The sequence below is a fragment of the Schistocerca serialis genome, chromosome 7 (assembly GCF_023864345.2).
Source record: "Schistocerca serialis cubense isolate TAMUIC-IGC-003099 chromosome 7, iqSchSeri2.2, whole genome shotgun sequence".
NCBI lineage: Eukaryota > Metazoa > Arthropoda > Insecta > Orthoptera > Acrididae > Schistocerca > Schistocerca serialis.
Window position 1 is genome coordinate 88,029,445 of NC_064644.1, and position 19,816 is coordinate 88,049,260.

The window sequence follows — 19,816 nt, forward strand, 5'->3', positions numbered from 1 at the left end:
ACAGTTTTAATCTGCCAGGAAGTTTCCCTTTCTCAGGTTGCTGTGGAATAATAATTGGTCTATGTATGTGGTTGCCAAGAATCCCTGCACCCACATTGATGCTGGACCGATGCTGACTAAATGCCTCCACCATTCCTGGAGGATTGTCTGTAGCCCACAAATGAACATTACACAGATTGATGATGCCAATTATGGTAAAGGTTGCTTCGTCAGTAAATACGGCTGATGACAGAAATCCCACGGTTGTAGTGGTCTGGTGCAAAAGCGATCAATAAAATCCTTCCCGTAGAGGGAAACCTGCTGCTGATAATCCTTGCACTCATTTCAGATGACAGGGATAGTGGTGGGTGTCACGCAGGATACACACAATCGTACTTTGGCTTATGCCATGTTGGTGGGCCACTTTCCTGGAGCTTGTACTAGGGTTTGCCTCAATATCCTGTAGTAGAACCCAGTCCTCCAGATCTGGTGTACACAAAGTTCACTGCTTCCCTATACGGTCGTTTGTCTGAATGGACCACCACAAGGGGTGGCCGCGTGGTCTGAGGCATCTTGTCACGGTCTGCGCGGCTCCCCCTGTTGGAGGTTGGAGTCCCCCCTCAGGCATGGGTGTGTGTGTCGTCCTTAGCGTAAGTTAAAGTTAGATTAAGTAGTGTGTAGGCTTAGGGACTGATGACCTAAGCAGTTTGGTCCCATAAGATCTTTCCACAAATGTAAATTTTTCTGAAAGGACCCATGATAACAGAAACGCCCAAAAAGAGCTTGTAATTCTGTGCAGTGTGTTTGGTGTCTGTAAGGGTACTCCTCCTGATATAGCCTTACTGCCTCTCGACTGTTTCCATCTGCTTGGCCATACACAAACACCATCTCAGCTTGTTTCTGACATGAATATCGGACCATTCTGCTGCTTATAGTACGCTGCATCAACGACATGGCCTGCAACACGCAAGGAACACACATTACGTGGTCAGAGGAACTGTCATTTGTCAGCACCATCGACCATGGCAACGATGCATTTCCAGACACATGTTAATAGCACCTTTTTTTCCTCCATTTCCAGTTAGGAATCGGTCTCTGCCGTTTGTTGGTTTTGTTAATGTTCGCCTTGTATAAAATGTTTCAGTACAGTAACGATTTCTTTACATCACTGCTTAGTACACCGCTATGTCACAAACTGCAATTTGAGGAAATACTCCATTCGAAAACTGTTTGTCTGAAAATTTGAGAAGTTTCTATTTATTTACTTACTGCTTATTTATTACTTATTTATTTATTACTTATTTATTTATATTTTTTAAATTATTTATCAGCCATCCAGAGATCTTACTACAATGATGCAGGATTTGTCATCATAATACAATGAAAATATATAACTCAATAAACAGACATGCAGAATATATATTGAAGCCGCCCCCACCCCAAAATAATAGGCTCAAGAGCACAGTAGAATTTTAGAAGTCCCATTGTAAAGCAAGAGGAAGAACTGTCCATGTTACATCCAGCACAGCCTCAAGACAATTTTAAATGCTACAGGCGAGAGAGAGAGAGAGAGAGAGAGAGAGAGAGAGAGAGAGAGAGAGAGAGAGTGAAAGATAGGCCATGGAGACCAGTCTAGAAGCAGTTGTGTATGATGGGAGAAGCATTCTGAATTGTGGGGATAAGGAGGCGGCTTAGGTGGGGAAGGGGAGGGATAGTAGGCTAGGGGTGTGGGACAGTAAAGTGCTGCTTGTGAGAGCATACAGGAATATGGTGTGGACAGGATAGAGCATGAGTAGCTATGTGCGGTTGGGAGGTAAGATAGAGGTGCAAAAGGAGGGAAATAAAAAGACTGTTGGTGTGTTGAGGGAACAGAAGGCTGCGTAGTGCTGGAGTGGGAATAGGCAAGAGGTTAGGTGGGTGAAGGACAGTGACTAAACAAAGCTGAGGCCAAGGGGTTGCAGGAATGAAGGATAAAGTGCAGAGAGAATTCCCACCTGCACAGCTCAGAAAAGCTGATGTTGACAGGAAGACATAACCTTTGAAGCAGTCACTGAAACCAAGAACGTTCTGTTGGGCAACATGCTCAGCAACATGGTGGTTCTGATGTTTCTTGGCCACAGTTTCTGTGGGCATTCGTGAGGACAGATATCTTGTTGGTTGTCATGACAACATAAGTAGAGAGGCTAGGCAGGTGCCACCCCACATTCAATTATCACCAGATGAATCCAAGATGGCGGCGATGGCGTCATCCAAGATGGCTGTGTGTAGACTTGGCAACAGTGCAGGATGTCATCTAATATGGTGGCCATGACATTCAAGATGGCTGATTTTGGCGGGAAGGAGTTGAATTTGGCTACCTCCACTAACCTAACCTCTCCCTTGTAAATAGTGGGAAATTCAAATTTCAACAGGACATTGCAACACACACCTACTAACCTAACAAAATGGCGGGAAAAAAGGTCACTTGGGCTACCTCCCCATAGGAATTCTCAGGAAAAGGACTCGACCAGTGCTGGACATAAGTCTTTATTTAAACAATTTGATGCAGTACAGCCATCCAGTGTGTTCACCACGAGGGCCGGACTCCAACTGACTTTGTACACAGTACCACCACCAGAGGGTGCTCTCATGTGTGATGTAATCCAAGACGGTGACCATGATGTCATCTGATGATGCAAGTACCATTGGCCAAGATGGGGGCAAACAGTGTGTTCACCACGAGATACAGTCCTAGTACACAGTACCACCACCAGAGAGCACTATCGTCCGTTCTGTGATGCAACCCAAAATGGTGGGGGAAAATAGCCAGAATCAATAGACCCTTAGTCCAACCACGTGCTCAACTTCAGCCAGTAGGATGGAAGTATTGGTGACGTCATTGTAGGAGATATAGGCGAGGCTCAGCAGCTCTGGGACCTCAGTCTTGTCCAGTCCATCAGCAGAAGAAGAAGAAGAAGAAGAAGAAGAAGAAGAAGAACCATGAAGCGCCAACAGCAGTTGCACTCCAGCACAGTCATGCAGAACAGAATTAAATGGAAAAGTAAGCATTCCATATCACATCTTTCTCTGTTGTTATTACTACTATTATTCAAAGTTTTCATGTCTTGGCCCATGTCTAATGCTTCCTCATCTCTGTTCAACAGGGTCGAGTGCCAACATGCCAAGTTCTGCTGCCACGTCCGGGCCTGTAGCAACCTCGGCTGCCATCCTGTCGAGACCTTCAGCAACAGCATCCAGCGCATCTCAACCAGTAGTGGCCATGTGGGGTCTGGTAGTGCACATAGCCCACTTGATGGAGTAGGACAAGGAGTTGCACTCATCAATTTGTGTGATGAGGACACGCATTCTGCCCCTGACACATCGAATGCTGTCGCTGGTAGTGTTAACGAGATGGAGGTCAGTACTGGTCATCAACATATGACCCATCCCAGCAGAACATCCCTGTGATTGTGCAACCACAGAGTGTAGGTACTGTGGACAATAAAGCACTGAGTGCACCTACGCTTTTCGCCTCCACCTACAATTTAACTCCCAGTGGATCGAAGTGTGTGAACATTGCTATAGCAGAACATCATGCCTGGGGGTTGCATGCAAGAATGGATATTGAAAATGTATCCAAGTGTGTTAAAGTGACAATTTCCGAGCTAGACTGGGTTGAAATATGCCATCCAGAGCGCTACATCAATCAGCAGATGACTAGAGAGTATTATCCAACTCGTTCTCCCCCAGACATTCGCCTTACTTGTGTGACACTTTCTATTACAACAGTGTATGATAACTGTGCATTACGTGTGAAATTGGGTGACAACTGTGTTTATCTAAGACATGCCTCAGCTATGAAGTTATACGATCTGGACACAGCCATACGTCTTGCGTTGGACACACGGAACCATCGGGTGCCTAGCATAGACTCTGCATACAATGATGTTTTAAACATCCTATGTGTGCATAGTGTACATATTGATGATCTTAAGCAGCACCTTTGCTCGCACATGAACGCCAAACCTAAAGAGAAACAGATTAAATGTGTGTGTGAAAAACCTGAGTATTCTGAGTCATATATTGGCCTGAGGGAGATATGCGCTGAATTTACTGCATGTCAAAAAGCTTTATTTGGTAAATACTGTAGAGGTGTGAAGAGGAAGAAGAAGAAGAAGAAGAAGAAGAAGAAGATAAATACAAATTGTAATTATTTTCCTGAAACCCTACACCCCATGTATGATATTTAAATAATTAGCAAACGGTGGTGGCCGAGCAGTTCTAAGAGCTTCAGCCTGGAACTGCGCGACTGGTACGGTCGCAGGTTCGAATACTGCCTCGGGCATGGTGTGTGTGATATCCTTAGGTTAGTTAGGTTTAAGTAGTTCTAAGGTCTAGGGGACTGATGACCTCAGATGTTCAGTTCCATAGAGGTCAGAGCCATTTGAACCATTTAAATAAATAATTTATGTATATATAATCTCAAACCGTGCTTGTGTTTTATTTCATACCTCTCTAATTATAATCAAAGTATTACAATTATCATTTTTTTCGGTGCTATACGAGATATTGAGATAATCATTGATAAAGTTACTTTTCATGGGTAAAATATATAGCTGTTTTCACTGTGCAGTCAATATAGCTCAGTCAGTTAAGTGATGGATCTATAGTGGCTACACATACTATTATTATACTTTCAAGTGTGTTTTCTATATACAGGGTGGTCCATAGATAGTGACCGGGCCAAATATCTCACGAAATAAGCGTCAAATGAAAAAACTACAAAGAACGAAGCTCGTCTAGCTTGAAGGGGGGAACCAGATGGCGCTATAGTTGGCCCACTAGATGGCACTACCATACGTCAAACGGATATCAACTGCGTTTTTTTTTTTAAATAGGAACACCCATTTTCTATTAAATATTCGTGTAGTACGTAAAGAAATATGAATGTTTTAGTTGGACCACTTTTTTCGCTTTGTGATAGATGGCGCTGTAATAGTCACAAATGTGTAAGTACGTGATATCACATAACATTCCCTCAGTGCAGACGGTATTTGCATCGGGATACCTTACCTGTGTGAAAATAGACGGATAAGGTCGATATCGTGTTGATGTATGGCTATTGTGATCAAAATGCCCAATGGGCATGTGCTACGTTTGCTCGCACATTAGTGGCAGACAAATTGCGCGAGAATCGGGAATCTCAAAACCGTTGGTGTTGAGAATGCTACATCAACATAGATTGCACCCGTACCATATTTCTATGCACCAGGAATTGCATGGCGATGACTTTGAACATCGTGTACAGTTCTGCCACTGGGCACAAGAGAAATTATGGGACGATGACAGATTTTTTGCACGCGTTGTATTTAGTGACGAAGCGTCATTCACCAACAGCGGTAACGTAAACCGGCATAATATGCACTATTGGGCAACAGAAAATCCACGATGGCTGCAACAAATGGGACATCAGCGATCTTGGCGGGTTAATGTATGGTGCGGCATTATGGGAGGAAGGATAATTGGCCCCCATTTTATTGATGGCAATCTAAAAGGTGCAATGTATGCTGATTTCCTACGTGATGTTCTACCGATGTTACTAAAAGATGTTTCACTGCATGACAGAATGGCGATGTACTTCCAACATGATGGATGCCTGGCACATAGCTCATGTGCGGTTGAAGCGGTATTGAATAGTATATTTCATGACAGGTGGATTGGTCATAGGAGCACCATACCATGGCCCCCACGTTCACCGGATCTGACGTCCCCAGATTTCTTTCTGTGGGGAAAGTTGAAGGATATTAGCTATCGTGATCCACCGACAATGCCTGAAAACATGCGTCAGCGCATTGTCAGTGCATGTGCGAACATCACAGAAGGCGAACTACTCGCTATTGAGAGGAATATCATTATACGTATTGTCAAATGCATTTATGTTGACGGACATCATTTTGAGCATTTATTGTCTTAATGTGGTATTTACAGGTAATCACGCTGTAACAGCATGCATTCTCAGAAATGATAAGTTCACAGAGGTAAATGTATCACACTGGAACAACCGAAATAAAATGTTCAAACGTACCTACGTTATGTATTTTAATTTAAAAAAACCTACCTCTTACCAACTGTTCATCTAAAATTGTGAGCCATATTTTTGTGATTATTACAGCGCCATCTATCACAAAGCGAAAAAAGTGGTCCAACTAAAACATTCATATTTCTTTACGTACTACACGAATATGTAATAAAAATGGGGGTTACTATTTAAAAAAACGCAGTTGATATCAGTTTGACCTATGGCAGTGCCATCTGGTGGGCCAACCATAGCGCCATCTGGTTTCCCCCTCCAAGCTAGACAAGTTTCGTACTTTGTAGTTTTTTCGTTTGACGCTTATTTCGCGAGATATTTGGCCCGGTCACGATCAGTTGCCCACCCTGTATATCAACTACTTGTTTGTGCCTGACGTAGTTAGTATCATGGCAGGGTGGGTGAAACATCCTCGTCACAAGAACTTTGTTGTTGGTGACTGGTCCTGTGAAGATGCAAATGAAGACCTGAAGAAGAAGAAGAACAAGAAGAATGGAATTTCCTTCCTGATAATATATGAGCAGTTATTGTAAGTCCATTCAATTTTGGGAAGACTAATCTCCTCATGACTCTGCTAACACATGTAGATGGAGTCCGATTTGAACATGTTTGTGTATTCTCGAAAACACTGTTTCAACCCAAGTATTGGCTATTGCAGGAGATATTGCACGGTGTAGATGGTGTTCCACACATGACAATTAGTGAAAGCAGTGATATCCCGCCAACTGAAATAGCAAAGCCAAACACTGTCTTCATATTTGATGATGTTGCTGTGGAAAACAAAGACCAAATTCGGAACTATTTCTGTTGCGGTCGTCATGTGGGTGCTGATGTATTTTATCTAAGTCAAACATATTCCAGAATCCCAAAACAGTTGGTTAAAGATAACACAAACCTCATTATAGTCTTCAAACAAAACAACCTGAATTTAAAACACATTTACCAGGCACATGTCGGAACAGACATATCGTTCAATGATTTTGTAAAGATACATGCAGATTGCTGGAATCATTCAGAGTATGGGTTTCTCGTATTGATAAAACAAGATGACTTTGAACGTCGTGTACAGTTCTGCCACTGGGCACAAGAGAAATTATGGGACGATGACAGATTTAACCGAAAAGGTCGAGGCTATTGAGGGGAAAATAGACGTAGACTTCCTTGTTGTTGAGAAGGGCGATCAGGATCGTAGTAAGAGCAGGAAGAAAATGACCGGATATATGAAGCCTCGCACTGGGGAGATGTCTGATTTGTATACTCCGAGATGTCGACGAAGCAGAAAGTGATTCAGGCGCGTAAAGCAGTTCGTGAGATATTGCGGCTGCTGAGGTTAGGGCATATGGATCGACAGCAAACACTGAGAGAGACCTTTAAGCCAGTTACTGAATCTCTCCGAAGAGCTCTCAGCAAAAACAAAAACATACGATAACGAGGGTGTTGTCATTGATGAATTCATTATTCGTCACACCCCTGGTCAGAAAGACAGAACATTCGACATTAGCAGGGGAAGACCGTACATGTTGGGTACGCTTCCTACAACTGTAACTGATGACACAGATTGATGATAGACGGTTTGAGAGAAGACCCGGCTTAATGAACCTTACTTTCCTAAGACCTGCCAAAAAACCTATAAATTATTCAGTCAATGATAGGGAAACGTGCCGTGAAATAATGTACATGACTGGTGTACACAAGATCACGAAAAGCCTGAGCAACAAGAAATATAAAACCAATACTTGACGGCGAAAACAACAACAACAACAGCGGCGGCAGCGGTCATGGTATTGACATTGAGCATAAAGCAGTGAACAATCGAATCCCTCAGTATTATTACGACCCCAACCAACTGATAGATAGACTATGGGTGCTCATGGCATCAACTGCTGCAGGTAATACAGCTCATTTGAATGAGGTTGTTTCAATCTCGGAGCTTGGAGAGAGAGATATCATCGAATAAGTATGGAGACAGTAGTTCCAGAACTGCAAAAACCAGCACGCAAAACATACCCTCGCAGACATGTTATGACTTGAGGCAAGCTGGTCTTGTAGATATGAGGGAATATCCACAACAGCATAATGGATTCAAATGTATTTTAAGGTTACTGATACAACTCCAAATTTGCCTGGGCATTGCCTGTCAAAACAAAAACGGGTCGAAATGTCGCGGATGTTTTTGGGCGTTTACTACAGACAGGAACGAATCAATTCCCAGACAACCTCCAAACTGATCACGGTGGGGAGTTCTACTATAGGTATTTCAAGATCGTGATGCAGTGGTACGGAATACATCACTACTCAACATTCACTCACCTGAAGGCAAGTATCATGGACCGTCTGAACAGAACAATAAAAGGCCGAATGTGGATGCGTTTTAACCTTCGCAGCTCATACAAATGGACAGATATCCTCCCAGTAATAATTTCTCAGTATAATCGAACTAAACATAGTACAATAAAAATGAGACCAATCGATGCTCGTGATAATGGACTCATGGATACGGTGTACTCTTGCATTAAGATGCTGGATCCACGCAAACAGAAATTTAATGTAGGTGATTTGGTGTGTATCTCAAAACACAAGACAGCATTTGAGCAATCATACCTACCGAACTGGTCAACTGAGGTATTTACAGTTTCAAAGGTGCAACGAACGAATCCTAGAACTTATATATTGAAGGATAGTAAAGGTGAAGAAATTGCAGGCTGCTTCTACACCGAGAAGTTGCAGAAAAGCTCAGAACCGGATGTTTTTCTCGTGGAGAGTCATAAGACGTCGAGGAAGTAAAGCACTAGTCAAATGGGTTGTTTTTCCTGCTACACAAAACAGTTGGATTGATGCCGGCGATTTGCTATATAATGGGAGTGCATAGTCCACAACCACCACAGTAGCATAACATGCATGCTTGGAGACACATTAGAGGAGGTGGTGGTATTCTAGACAAGCTACCAGTGGAATTACGCATCCCTGGGTATAACTACTGTGGACCTGGGACAAAGCTTCAGAAATGCTTGGCATAAGGAGATAAATCTGCTCGACGAAGCGTGTATGGAACACGACATTGCATACGCTGGAAATAAAGATCTATCAAGTCGTCACATTGCAGATAGGATTTTAGCTGATAAGGCTAAGGCAACATGGAGAAGATAGGATATTGGTATAGGTCAACGCATCGCCTCATTTGCAGTTGATAAAACCATGTGTGGAAAAATTAAGTCGGGTTTAGGAGTGATGAATTTCAAGTGAGCTATGAATGCTGCGCATTGTGCACTAAACAAGGAGGAAGAGGACAAGGACTGTTTGAAGAACTATGTCCTGACAGCAATGTATGCAGCTAAAAATGCATTGAAGCAGAAAGATGTGGGAAGAAGAAGAGGAGAATCGGTTAAAGCACCTCGAGTTCTGCCAGTACCCAAGACATCCGGTGATTTTATTCCGTTTCTCATCCCAGCCTTCTCCACGCTCTCGGCGGTAGGTTCCCTCACTGGTGGTGCTGCAGCTATTGCTCGAAGGGTCAAGAACGTGCAAAACTCCCAAGCACAGTTAGAAGAGGCAAGAAGACATAACCGCATGATAGAAGCTGCAGCCATTGGAAAAGGACTATACTTAAAACCGTACAGGAAAGGGCTTGGTCTATTCATAAATTAAAAAAATAGCCCATTAGCGGTCCTACCAGATCGACCACTCACAAATACAGATCATCTTAAGTTTGTTAGATATAAACTCAAGATACCAAGATCCCATGGTGTATTTATGCAGCATACCTTACCGAAGACTATGTGGAAAACTGGTGAATGCGGTATTGTGAATTTAGATGTTGCTGGTGGCTCCGGCACCCACTGGGTGTCATATGTTATGAAAAATGCGGAAAACATCTACTATTTCAACTCATTTGGTGACCTGCAACCACCAGCACAATCCGCGTCAAGTGTAACATTGCAACTAACTCCTATCTCAACAATAGTCTGATTCACACTATTTATAGGGTATAAGGTTGTTGAGACCCCTGCCATTGCAATATACCTTCCAGTGACAGCTCAGACATTGGACTATTTGGAGCTGTGTATTGTGGATCAGAATAATCAACTTGTTGACTTTCGTGGTGAGGAAATCATTGTACGAGTACATCTAAGGCAGGATGGGTGCACGGTATAAAACAAGTGCACGCAATCCACAGCATGCCACTTTGCTACCGAACAGCAAAGTGATAACACCTGCAAACTAAGAGTTCCTTAAATCAGTTGGACTGAAGTCGTGCAATGACATCCTCACTCAGTATAACCAGTCCAGTAGAGTATGATGAGAGAATTATATGTCAGGAATACTTCTCTCATAAACCTTACGCTTCAACCACGTTTAACAAGAACGATGAAATCAGGATTGTCATCCAACACCAAGACGCACTTAAGCTTCCATGCAAGAGTTTCATATATCTAGGTGGGTCATTCAAGAAAACCGACGGCAGCGATACAGTGGGATCCAAGTTGACACATAGCACTTCAGCATTCCTGTTCCAAGAGATACGCTATGAACTCAGGGGGTCTGAGATCGACCATACACGCAATGTTGGCATAACATCAACCCTTAAAACATATGTCTCGGTATCACCAGCAGATCTGCATAGTTTAGAAAATGCAGGATGGTTCGTAGACGATCCAGAGGATAGAACAGTTGCAGAGTACAAGCAATTTACTGCCTGCATACCACTAAAAATGCTTATGGGATACTTTGAGGACATGACACAGATTATTATGAATGCTAAACAGGAACTCATTCTGGTGCAGTGTGCGGCAGACAATAACTCCTACGTTTAAGGAGCTCAAGAGGAGAATATGATCACAATCAGCAAGATAATATGGAAAATGCCTCACATCAGTGTGTCAGACAAGGAGTGTTTGAAGCTTTTAAAAGTCCTTAATTCAGGTACATTTCTGTCATTGACATTTCGCTCATGGGAGATTTTTGAGTACACAGTGTTACTGACTGCGAGCAGACAGACATGAGTTATTAAAACCTCCAGCCATCTAGACACACCTAGATTCATCATACCTGCATTTCAGACTGATAGAAGAGGTAACATAGCAAATGATTCCACAGTGTTTGACAATTGCAAGTTAACTAATACCAAAGTCTACCTCAATTCAGAATTCTACCCATATTACAATCTACATCTGCAGTGGAATCAAAATGTATACAGTCAAGCGAATGACATGTATGCAAGGTTTTGCACTTCTTACTATGAAATTGCTGAAGGAGAGGGAGGAGGATGTCTACTCGGTCCGCGTAAGTTTGAAGAGCTTTCACCGATCATCGTAATAGACTGCTTGAAACAGAATGAGATAATTAAATGTGGACCTACAGATGTTTGAATTGAATTTGACTCATCAACAAATTTCCCAGAACACACTGCCACGTATGCTCTAGTTCTACGTGACTGTGTGATCAACTACTGCCCGCTCACAGGTGTTTTGCAATGAGCTGTATAAATGAATAGGTACTGCACCATACCTCGAGCATTTCACGATGATGTGTCATGGTGTGAACATCATTGCGGATGCTCAGGGTTTCTATGACAGTGAGTGTAGACAGTTCGTATTTAAAGATGTTGCGTTTGTAGTGTACACACAGTATTCTGGAATAATGGAGATATTTTCCGCAAACATTGCATCACTAAGATCTTTCAAGCGAGTGATGTGTACTGAGACACAGAAAAGTGCAAAGTGGTTAACACATTTCTACCATGTAATTCACTGGGACGATACCCCATGAAGATATGGTCACTGCGCTTTAATTATTCGATCACATGGACACTATCGTCTATGTGAAGGAGAAGGAGATCATCTCATGGATGCATCGAATCTTTAAATTTGCTTCTATTCAAGACCTGGAATACTACGGCTGTCCTTCTATCCATCAACTCAAGAACATGTATCAAAAAAGTCCTACTGTACCTGCTTATATACCGAGCGAGGTGGCGCAGTGGTTAGCACACTGGACTCACATTCGGGAGGACGACGGTTCAATCCCGTCTCCGGCCATCCTGATTTAGGTTTTCCGTGATTTCCCTAAATCGTTTCAGGCAAATGCCGGGATGGTTCCTTTGAAAGGGCACGGCCGATTTCCTTCCCAATCCTTCCCTAACCCGAGCTTGCGCTCCGTCTCTAATGACCTCGTTGTCGACGGGACGTTAAACACTGACCACCACCACCACCTGCTTATAAAAATGTAAGTTGGATGAGAAATAAATAATTTTTCTTCCCTAACCTACGTCCTTAGCAGGTAAGTTTAGTTATGATACTATACCTGCCTCCACCTATACCTGCATTCCACTGGAACTGTCTGACCCTCTTACCACAGCCTCTGTGCACTGCCACCTGGGGAGTAGCAGTACCTGCACTATTAATAGGTATTGGCTGTAATATACACAGTCAGCAACAAAGAAGAAAACCAGCAGAAGACATCACTGATTTAGATTTCTAGATATACACTCCCCCCCTCCTTCCCCCCAAATGCCATACCAGCAGCTACATTAAAAAATTAAAAAAACAATGGACAAAGTGTTCTAGACTAATCTAGTTTAAGACTGTTTATTTTTAAATAACATTTCTTTATGTATGTATATATGTATGCATTAACGCTTGAAAATGAACGGAACATGTTCGAAACGCGTTGCATTATGTTAGATTAAGCATAAAATAAAATAAAAAGTGACTGGTAGCAGAAACTTGAAATAGATTGAGGAAGCTACAAAGAGAAATAAAAGGAAAGTTGCTATCTGATGGAAAATCTCTGTCTGGCCAAGGCAGATTGTCAGAAAATGAAATAGACTTTCTTCAGAGTTATTATGGACTGGCCATTAGACAAACTGCACCTCCAAATGATATTACAGCAATGAGAAAAGCTGTATGGCCCACCTACTTTCATAAGTTGTCCACAGGTGACCACCCTGTTCGCGGAATTTGCCCTAAAGGAGCAGATTCTTGGTGTGGTTACCAAAAACCAAAAGAAAGTGGTCAAATATGCCATCATAAGCATCCTCTTCCTGAGACTGTTATGAATGAAATAAAACCAATTTTCAGAGACCTGAGTGACCCTTTTTTGCTTAATAAATGTCTTCATAGCGGCACTCAGAATGCAAATGAAAGTTTCAACCATTGCATATTGGAAAGATTACCCAAGGATGTTTTTTAGGACTAAACACGCTAAAAGTTGGTGTACTATATGAAGTGAGATGTTTCAATGATAGAGTGATAGGTAGGTTGGAAGTCATGAGAAATTTAGGCATAAAATGTGGCTTTTATATGGAAGATCAGTTGCTTGCATGTGACAATGGGTGCACGAAGCTGAAAGATTCGCTCTTCGAGTTACCAAGAAGCAAGAAGTGCTAAAAGGAATGCCAAGAGGAAATTTGAAAATGAAGAAATGCTGCAGGATGAAGACTATGCTTCAGGAATGTTTTGAGGCACAGTTTCATTTGCATTCTGAGTGCCGCCATGAAGGCATTTACTAAGCAAAAAAGGGTCACTCAGGTCTCTGAAAATTGGTTTTATTTCATTCATATCTTCATTCACAATTTCCCACAAGTTGTATTTTTCAGAATTCAGGTACAAATATTTCCTAAAGTTTACAAAGCATTGCTCTATTTTTTTTCTGTTACTTGCAATAGTCTATACTTATGTAGTAGTTCTAAGCTTTAGTGCAGAATCAACTAAATTATAGAAAAAATAACATTTTAAGTAGGGAAAAAAATTATAAAAATTCAAATGTAAGATGTGATACTTTTTATCCTCGTAATATACATAATAGGTGGAATTATATGAGTCTAGTACCTCAGCCATCTTCTCATGCATATCCAGTAAAAATTTGGTCTCCTTCAAATGTAGAACATAGGATTTGTGGGTTTTATGTAGCGTTGAACTGTAATAACACACTATTAGGATCAAAATGACATTTATTTTGTTGCTTAATAGAGCACAGTCAAAGAAATGTCACTTCGCGTCAGAGATGCCACAGAGGCACCCTCCCTCAGCGGTGCAGAGCGCGGCAGGGCAGAGCTAGCAGACGCCCACAAAAAAATCATTGTGCCAGCACGACAGGTGGAGGCAGTGTCCGGTGCACGAAGTGTGTGGCCCGAGCACATCATCATCAGAATCCCGCGTGTTAGACAGCTGCGCAGGTGGTGACGACTTGAAGGGGCCCTCAGCAGCAGCAGCAACAGGCAAGGTGTCGGTGAAGGCAGGTCAGCAGGGAGCAGTGAAAGTGGCTCTGGGAGGGACTATACAGACTTTAAATGTTGTACCGAAACTGTACTTGGGCAGCTGTTGAGCAAAATCATGGATGTATTGACACCGTGGTGTAATATGTGGTGCAGGCCAGAGTAAGGAGGTTGCAGAGCCACACAGACAGAGTCTTCTTGTAACATGATGAAATTGCACGATTTCAAGTCCTCGTGAACAAACACCTGTGGTGTGGTGTGAGTGCGAGGTACAGGCAGGTGAATAAGGGGTCACGTGAGCACGCACTCCTTCGATGAGGGTCAGCAGGTCAGTAGCGTCCGTTGGAGAAGTGTCCTTGATGAATTCAGCAGGCAGGACGAGCGGATCACCATACAGGTCCTCCTTGTGTGTGGAATGGATTCCCAGCAAAACCCATGGCAGAGTCTCAGACCAAAGCCTGCCGTGGTACATGAGTGCAGCTTTTAGAGTTCTGTGCCATTGCTCCACTAGTCCATTGGCCTGCGGATGATATGCAGTCGTGTCCAATTTCGCCACCCCGCACAACTCGCACAGGTGAGCGCAAAGTGACGACTCGAATTGGCGGCCTTGGACCATGGTAAGTGACGGGGCAACCAAATCTAGCCACCCACATCAAAATGAAAGTGTGAGCAATTGTCTCAGCTGTAATGTCCATCAGGGTACCGCCTCAACCCAATTGGTGACGCGGTCGATCATCGAAAGCATGTATTTGTATCCCTCGGATGGGGGAAGAGGACCGACAACATCAATGTACACGTGGTACAGGCGGCCCCTGGGGATGTCGAACTGCCCTAAAGGCAGTTGCATGTCTCTGCTCACCTTGCTCCACTGACAAGGAACGCACGCGCGTGACTGAGTGGCAATCGTGCCACACGCCCGACCAGACAAAACATTCGGTTATGAGTCATGTTGTTGCCCACAGTCCAAGGTGGGCAAGATTATGTAACGCTTCGAAAATTCTGCACCAAAGGTGGGAAGGCACCAATAGGCAGGTGAACCAGTAGAAACGTCGCAGATGATAGGAGTTGACAACCTGTGCAGGGCAATAGATTTGATGACGACCAAAGATCCATCGTCAGAGAGCAGACGTGTGTCCGCGTCTTCAGCCTGAAGTCACGCCAGTTCCTCCAAGTTCAGTGGGGCAGAGATCATCGAAATGTGGGAGAGGTATTTGGCAACTACGTTTTCCACACCTCAGATGTAACAAGCATCTGAAGAATGTTGGCAAATAAAGTCCATGTACCGTGTGCAGCGTGGTGGGAGATCTTTCGCCAGTTTGCGGATCACGTCAATAAGAGGGTTATGGTCCAAATAGATGGTGAAATCGCATCCTTTGACATCACCCTTGAAATGTTTGACTGCCTCATAAAACGCCAGGAGCTCACGGTTGAAGACCGACGATTTACGCTGACTGCTTGTTAGCTTTTTTGAGAAGAAACGGCGCAGCTGCGTTGAGTCTGCAGTGTGCTGTTGGAGGACAGCACCTACTGCCGACTCCCTAGCATCAGTAGTGATAGAAATCTGCCCCTTGGGGGTAGCCTGCATGATGGCCGATTTCAAATTGTCGAAAGCATCTAGCATGGGCCTAGTCCAGTCCAATTTACGCTTTCCCATTGTATTTTTACTGGAGAGGGAGTCAGTTAGACCCGACTGGGCGGAGGCAGCCTGAGGTGTATGTCGTTGATAAAGTTCACCATTCCTAGGAAACGGCGCAGTTGTGTGTAATCCTCAGGGAGAGCCAGAGTCAGGATGTTCGCAGTTCATGAATCAGTAGGGCGGAGGCCATCAGCCGAGACTGTATGGCCAAGGAAAGTAACTGGAACAGAGCTGCGATTTATCATGGTGGATAACCGTGCCATTGGCCCCAAGAGCCACACGAACTGCGTCAAGGAAGAGGTAAGTATGTCATCCAAATAGGCAAAAGCGAAAGGAAGTGATAGCAAAATCGAATCAATGAAACATTGCCACATCTGCGCAGTGTTTTTTAAACCATAGGGCGTGAAGCAGTATTCAAAAAGGCCGAAAGGCATAATGATCACCGTTTTTGGAATGTCCGGCAGGTGCATTGGAATTTGGTGATATGCCTTCGAACAGTCCAAGACAGAAAAGAACTTCGAGCCATGCAGTAACTGCGTGAAATCCTGGATATGAGGAACCGGACAGTCGTCTATAATAGTCCTAACATTAAGGGACCTGTAGTCGCCACACATGTGGAGTGAACCATCTTTCTTAGGCACCAGATGGATGGGAGAGGAGCAGTTGCTGTCCGATGGTTAGAACACACCCGAAGCCAGTAAATCCTGAACTCTCTCTTTCGCTCACAACAATTTGGAAATATTAAGACGTTGAGTTTTATGACATATGGGAGGCCCATCCATGGCGCAGATTCGGTGGCAGGTGCCATTGCCGATTGCCGAGACCCGCAAAGGGAAGCACGCAGGGTGGGGCGAGAGGGGGGGGGGGGGGGCACAGGCGGTGGTGTTTGAATAACGTCAATTTCTGGGACAGCATGTACGAAGTGTCAGCAGTAGGCATGGTAGCTATGGAAAGCGAGCGATCCCGCGAAGCAGGGACATAAGCGTCCGAGCTGGGCTGGAGTGTCGTGGGCGGAGCCTTGGCCGGAGACAGGAATGGTGGGCGTGGCACAATGGCCACACGATGTGAAGGATCCTGAGAATTGGGGGCAGGAGTGTCCCGCAGGTCCAATTGTATTAGCAAAGAACCAGCAGCATGAAAGGTGCAGCTAGACACAGGAGTGAAGCAGAGTGAAGACACTGTAGGAGAGGGAGGTTGCGTTGACAGGAGCGGCTGTGCAGAGAGGCAGTGTAAGGTAATCCGTGCACGAGCCAATTCAGCGGAGGCAGTAGCAATGCGGGAGCGTAGCTCCAGTTTAAGAGTACGTAGTCCGTCGATCTGCTTGCGGATGTCCGATAAATCGGAGAGGCGAACCGTAATATCTTCGAGCAGTGAAACACATGAGAGAGTGTGGCCAAGGATGTGAAGAGCGGAGACGTGCTGCACTTGTTCAGGTACGGAATGGTAGAACCAGACACGTGGTGGAGCGTAGCAGCCTGGAGGTCCCGTGAAAGCTCGTAATAGTGTAAAACGTCCAACCCAACCACAGGTTCGTCCACGATGGTGACGTGGAAGGCCAAGGAAATGTTATCCCTGGACACAGACGAAGCAACATCTTGATTTGGGGGGGGGGGGGGGGCAATGACATCAGGCAAGTAGGAATCTGTGACCCCCACACGTGTGAGAGTTCAGAGTACAGTTCTCGAACTGCATCTGCACATCGAACTAACTGGAAGGCGACTGCTTAACTGGAGGGTGAAACACAATGTCCTTCACATGATTATCGTTCACTGTCGGTGAGTGGCATGCAATTTCTGGGTGGTGTGCACTGTCTGGGTGGCAGGCCCTGCTGTGTAGTAGCATTTGATGGTGACCATGTTGGGCTGGCAATGGTTAAGTGGCTGCTGGCATGGCAGGGGCCAGTAAATTGTTCACTTTTAACCAACTGTACACTAGGGACACTATTAAATACAAAAGGCCAATTGCTAGGGTGCGACACACTTCCACAAATCGACACTGGAAGATCCATTGTTCTCAAGACAATGTGGGCCGACACATGGGGTCTGTCACTGATGAAAATAATTCCCGAATGCACAGTGTTGAAGTCAGGGACACCACTGTGGGTTTTTGTGGCGTTGAACCATAACAATGCACTTTCATGATCGAAACAACACTTATTTTGTCACTTAATAGAGTGAATACAGAAAAATGGCTGTTGAACGTAGTGCTAGAACACAAAGAAAAAGAAGCAAAACAAAGAGCAAAGTCAAGAACTGTCACGTCATTTCAGAGATGCCACAGATTAAATGGTATTTCAATTTGAAGAAGCATTTTGGAAAAAAATTGCATCAATTTCTTTGTAATTTTTAAATAACCCTAAGCAGGTTCAAAAATATTGAAAATACTTCTAATTTGTTTAGAAAGTTGCTGCATTACCCGATATCAACAAAAAAATCTGTAAAACATATACATTATAAACAGTACCTGAAAGAAATAGGTGTTAATTTTTACATACTATTGAGCCAGAAAAGTACCCTGTATCCTTAATTGTGAACCCAATTTAGGTCTTTCCTAATTATATATGTATATTTGGGTTCGTTATGAATAAGCTTTACTTTTTTCCATTGCAGTCCTAACAACTGTTAAGAAAACATGTTGTTTTGTCATGATTGTGTTCAAGTTCTGCACACTGCATAGATAATGCTTTCACATCAAATTGTATTTCACCTATTGGTGTTTGTGTGAGTGAGTGAGTGAGTTTCTGTGGTAATAGGTGGTGCTAACAGACTACTTTTTTTGCAGGTTCCATATTGGTAATAATCTGTGCAGTCATTGTGTACTTCACAGATGTGTATGTAGCCAAGTTTGTGGATCCTGTCTTGTCTATCATCTCGGCAGTGTCCCTTCTAGTGCTAAGTTACCCATACAGTAAGTAAAGGAAGAAACATGTCTTCATATTTCTACACCACATATTAGTGTGCATCTTATTAACTACATTGTACTGTTACAGTGAAGGAGTCAGGACTGATCCTTCTTCAGACAATACCAGATACGATCAACATAGACTCATTCAGAGTAGAGCTCATACGAGAGTTCCCTGACATCATAAATGTGCATGACCTGCATGTGTGGAGACTGACACCAAGCAAGGTGTTTTGCACAGCACATATAATTTTTCTTAATCCAAAGGTGAGAAACTGATACGAATATCATGATTAAGTAACCATTGACATAAAAATTGTTCTAAGATTGAAATTCTTCAAATTTCTCAAGGAATTGTTAGAAAGGTCTTAAATAACATACGCTGACATTAAATTTGATTCCTTGTGACACAAATAAAAATAATCACTGTCGTACATATAGGACACTGGGTACTTGCAGTGTTCGAACATGCGAAATGAGAAAGTTATCAGAGTATCCAGTATGGCTGTTTGGGTCACTGACTCACTTGAGCATCATTTTCACAACATAACTTCTCAAAGGATATGTGTTTTCAGAGACATCCATCTCACAGTGATGATCCAAATTATATAACAGTAGCCATTACTTCCACACAAAGCCCAAAATTTATAGTCAGATCTAATGGGTTTCCCTTTTAGAAATTGTTTCAGAGAATGACAGTTATAATACCTAACCATCATTTCATCAAATGAAAAAATTTGCGTAAAAAATTTCCCATTTGTGGAAACTTTTATTCATAGTGACAGTAAGACTTTGCTCTTGACCCTTCAGTTCCTTTCATTTGCATTTGCTTCATTATTATCTGTGGAATGGAATGATGCTTTTAGTGCAAGGTATTTATTATATGGTATGAACTTTTTACAAGTGACACTATCATATCACAGCTTGCTAACAACTAATCTCTCTGGTTGGACAATCTGTAGTACCAGATAAAATTATGAAACCAATAAAATGTTTCAATCATCTACTGAGGTAGAAA

At 43.3% G+C, this 19,816-nt stretch overlaps 1 protein-coding gene across 6 annotated transcripts in view; it reads left to right on the plus strand.

The window, feature by feature from the left end:
* LOC126412113 (zinc transporter 1) overlaps window positions 1–19,816 on the plus strand; it is a 652,968-nt gene that overhangs the window by 585,672 nt on the left and 47,480 nt on the right. For all 6 annotated transcript variants that reach the window (XM_050081545.1, XM_050081547.1, XM_050081550.1 and 3 more), the window contains 2 exons: window positions 18,679–18,804; window positions 18,887–19,065. In XM_050081545.1, coding sequence (XP_049937502.1) covers window positions 18,679–18,804; window positions 18,887–19,065 — 305 coding nt within the window. The remainder of the gene's footprint in view (window positions 1–18,678; window positions 18,805–18,886; window positions 19,066–19,816) is intronic.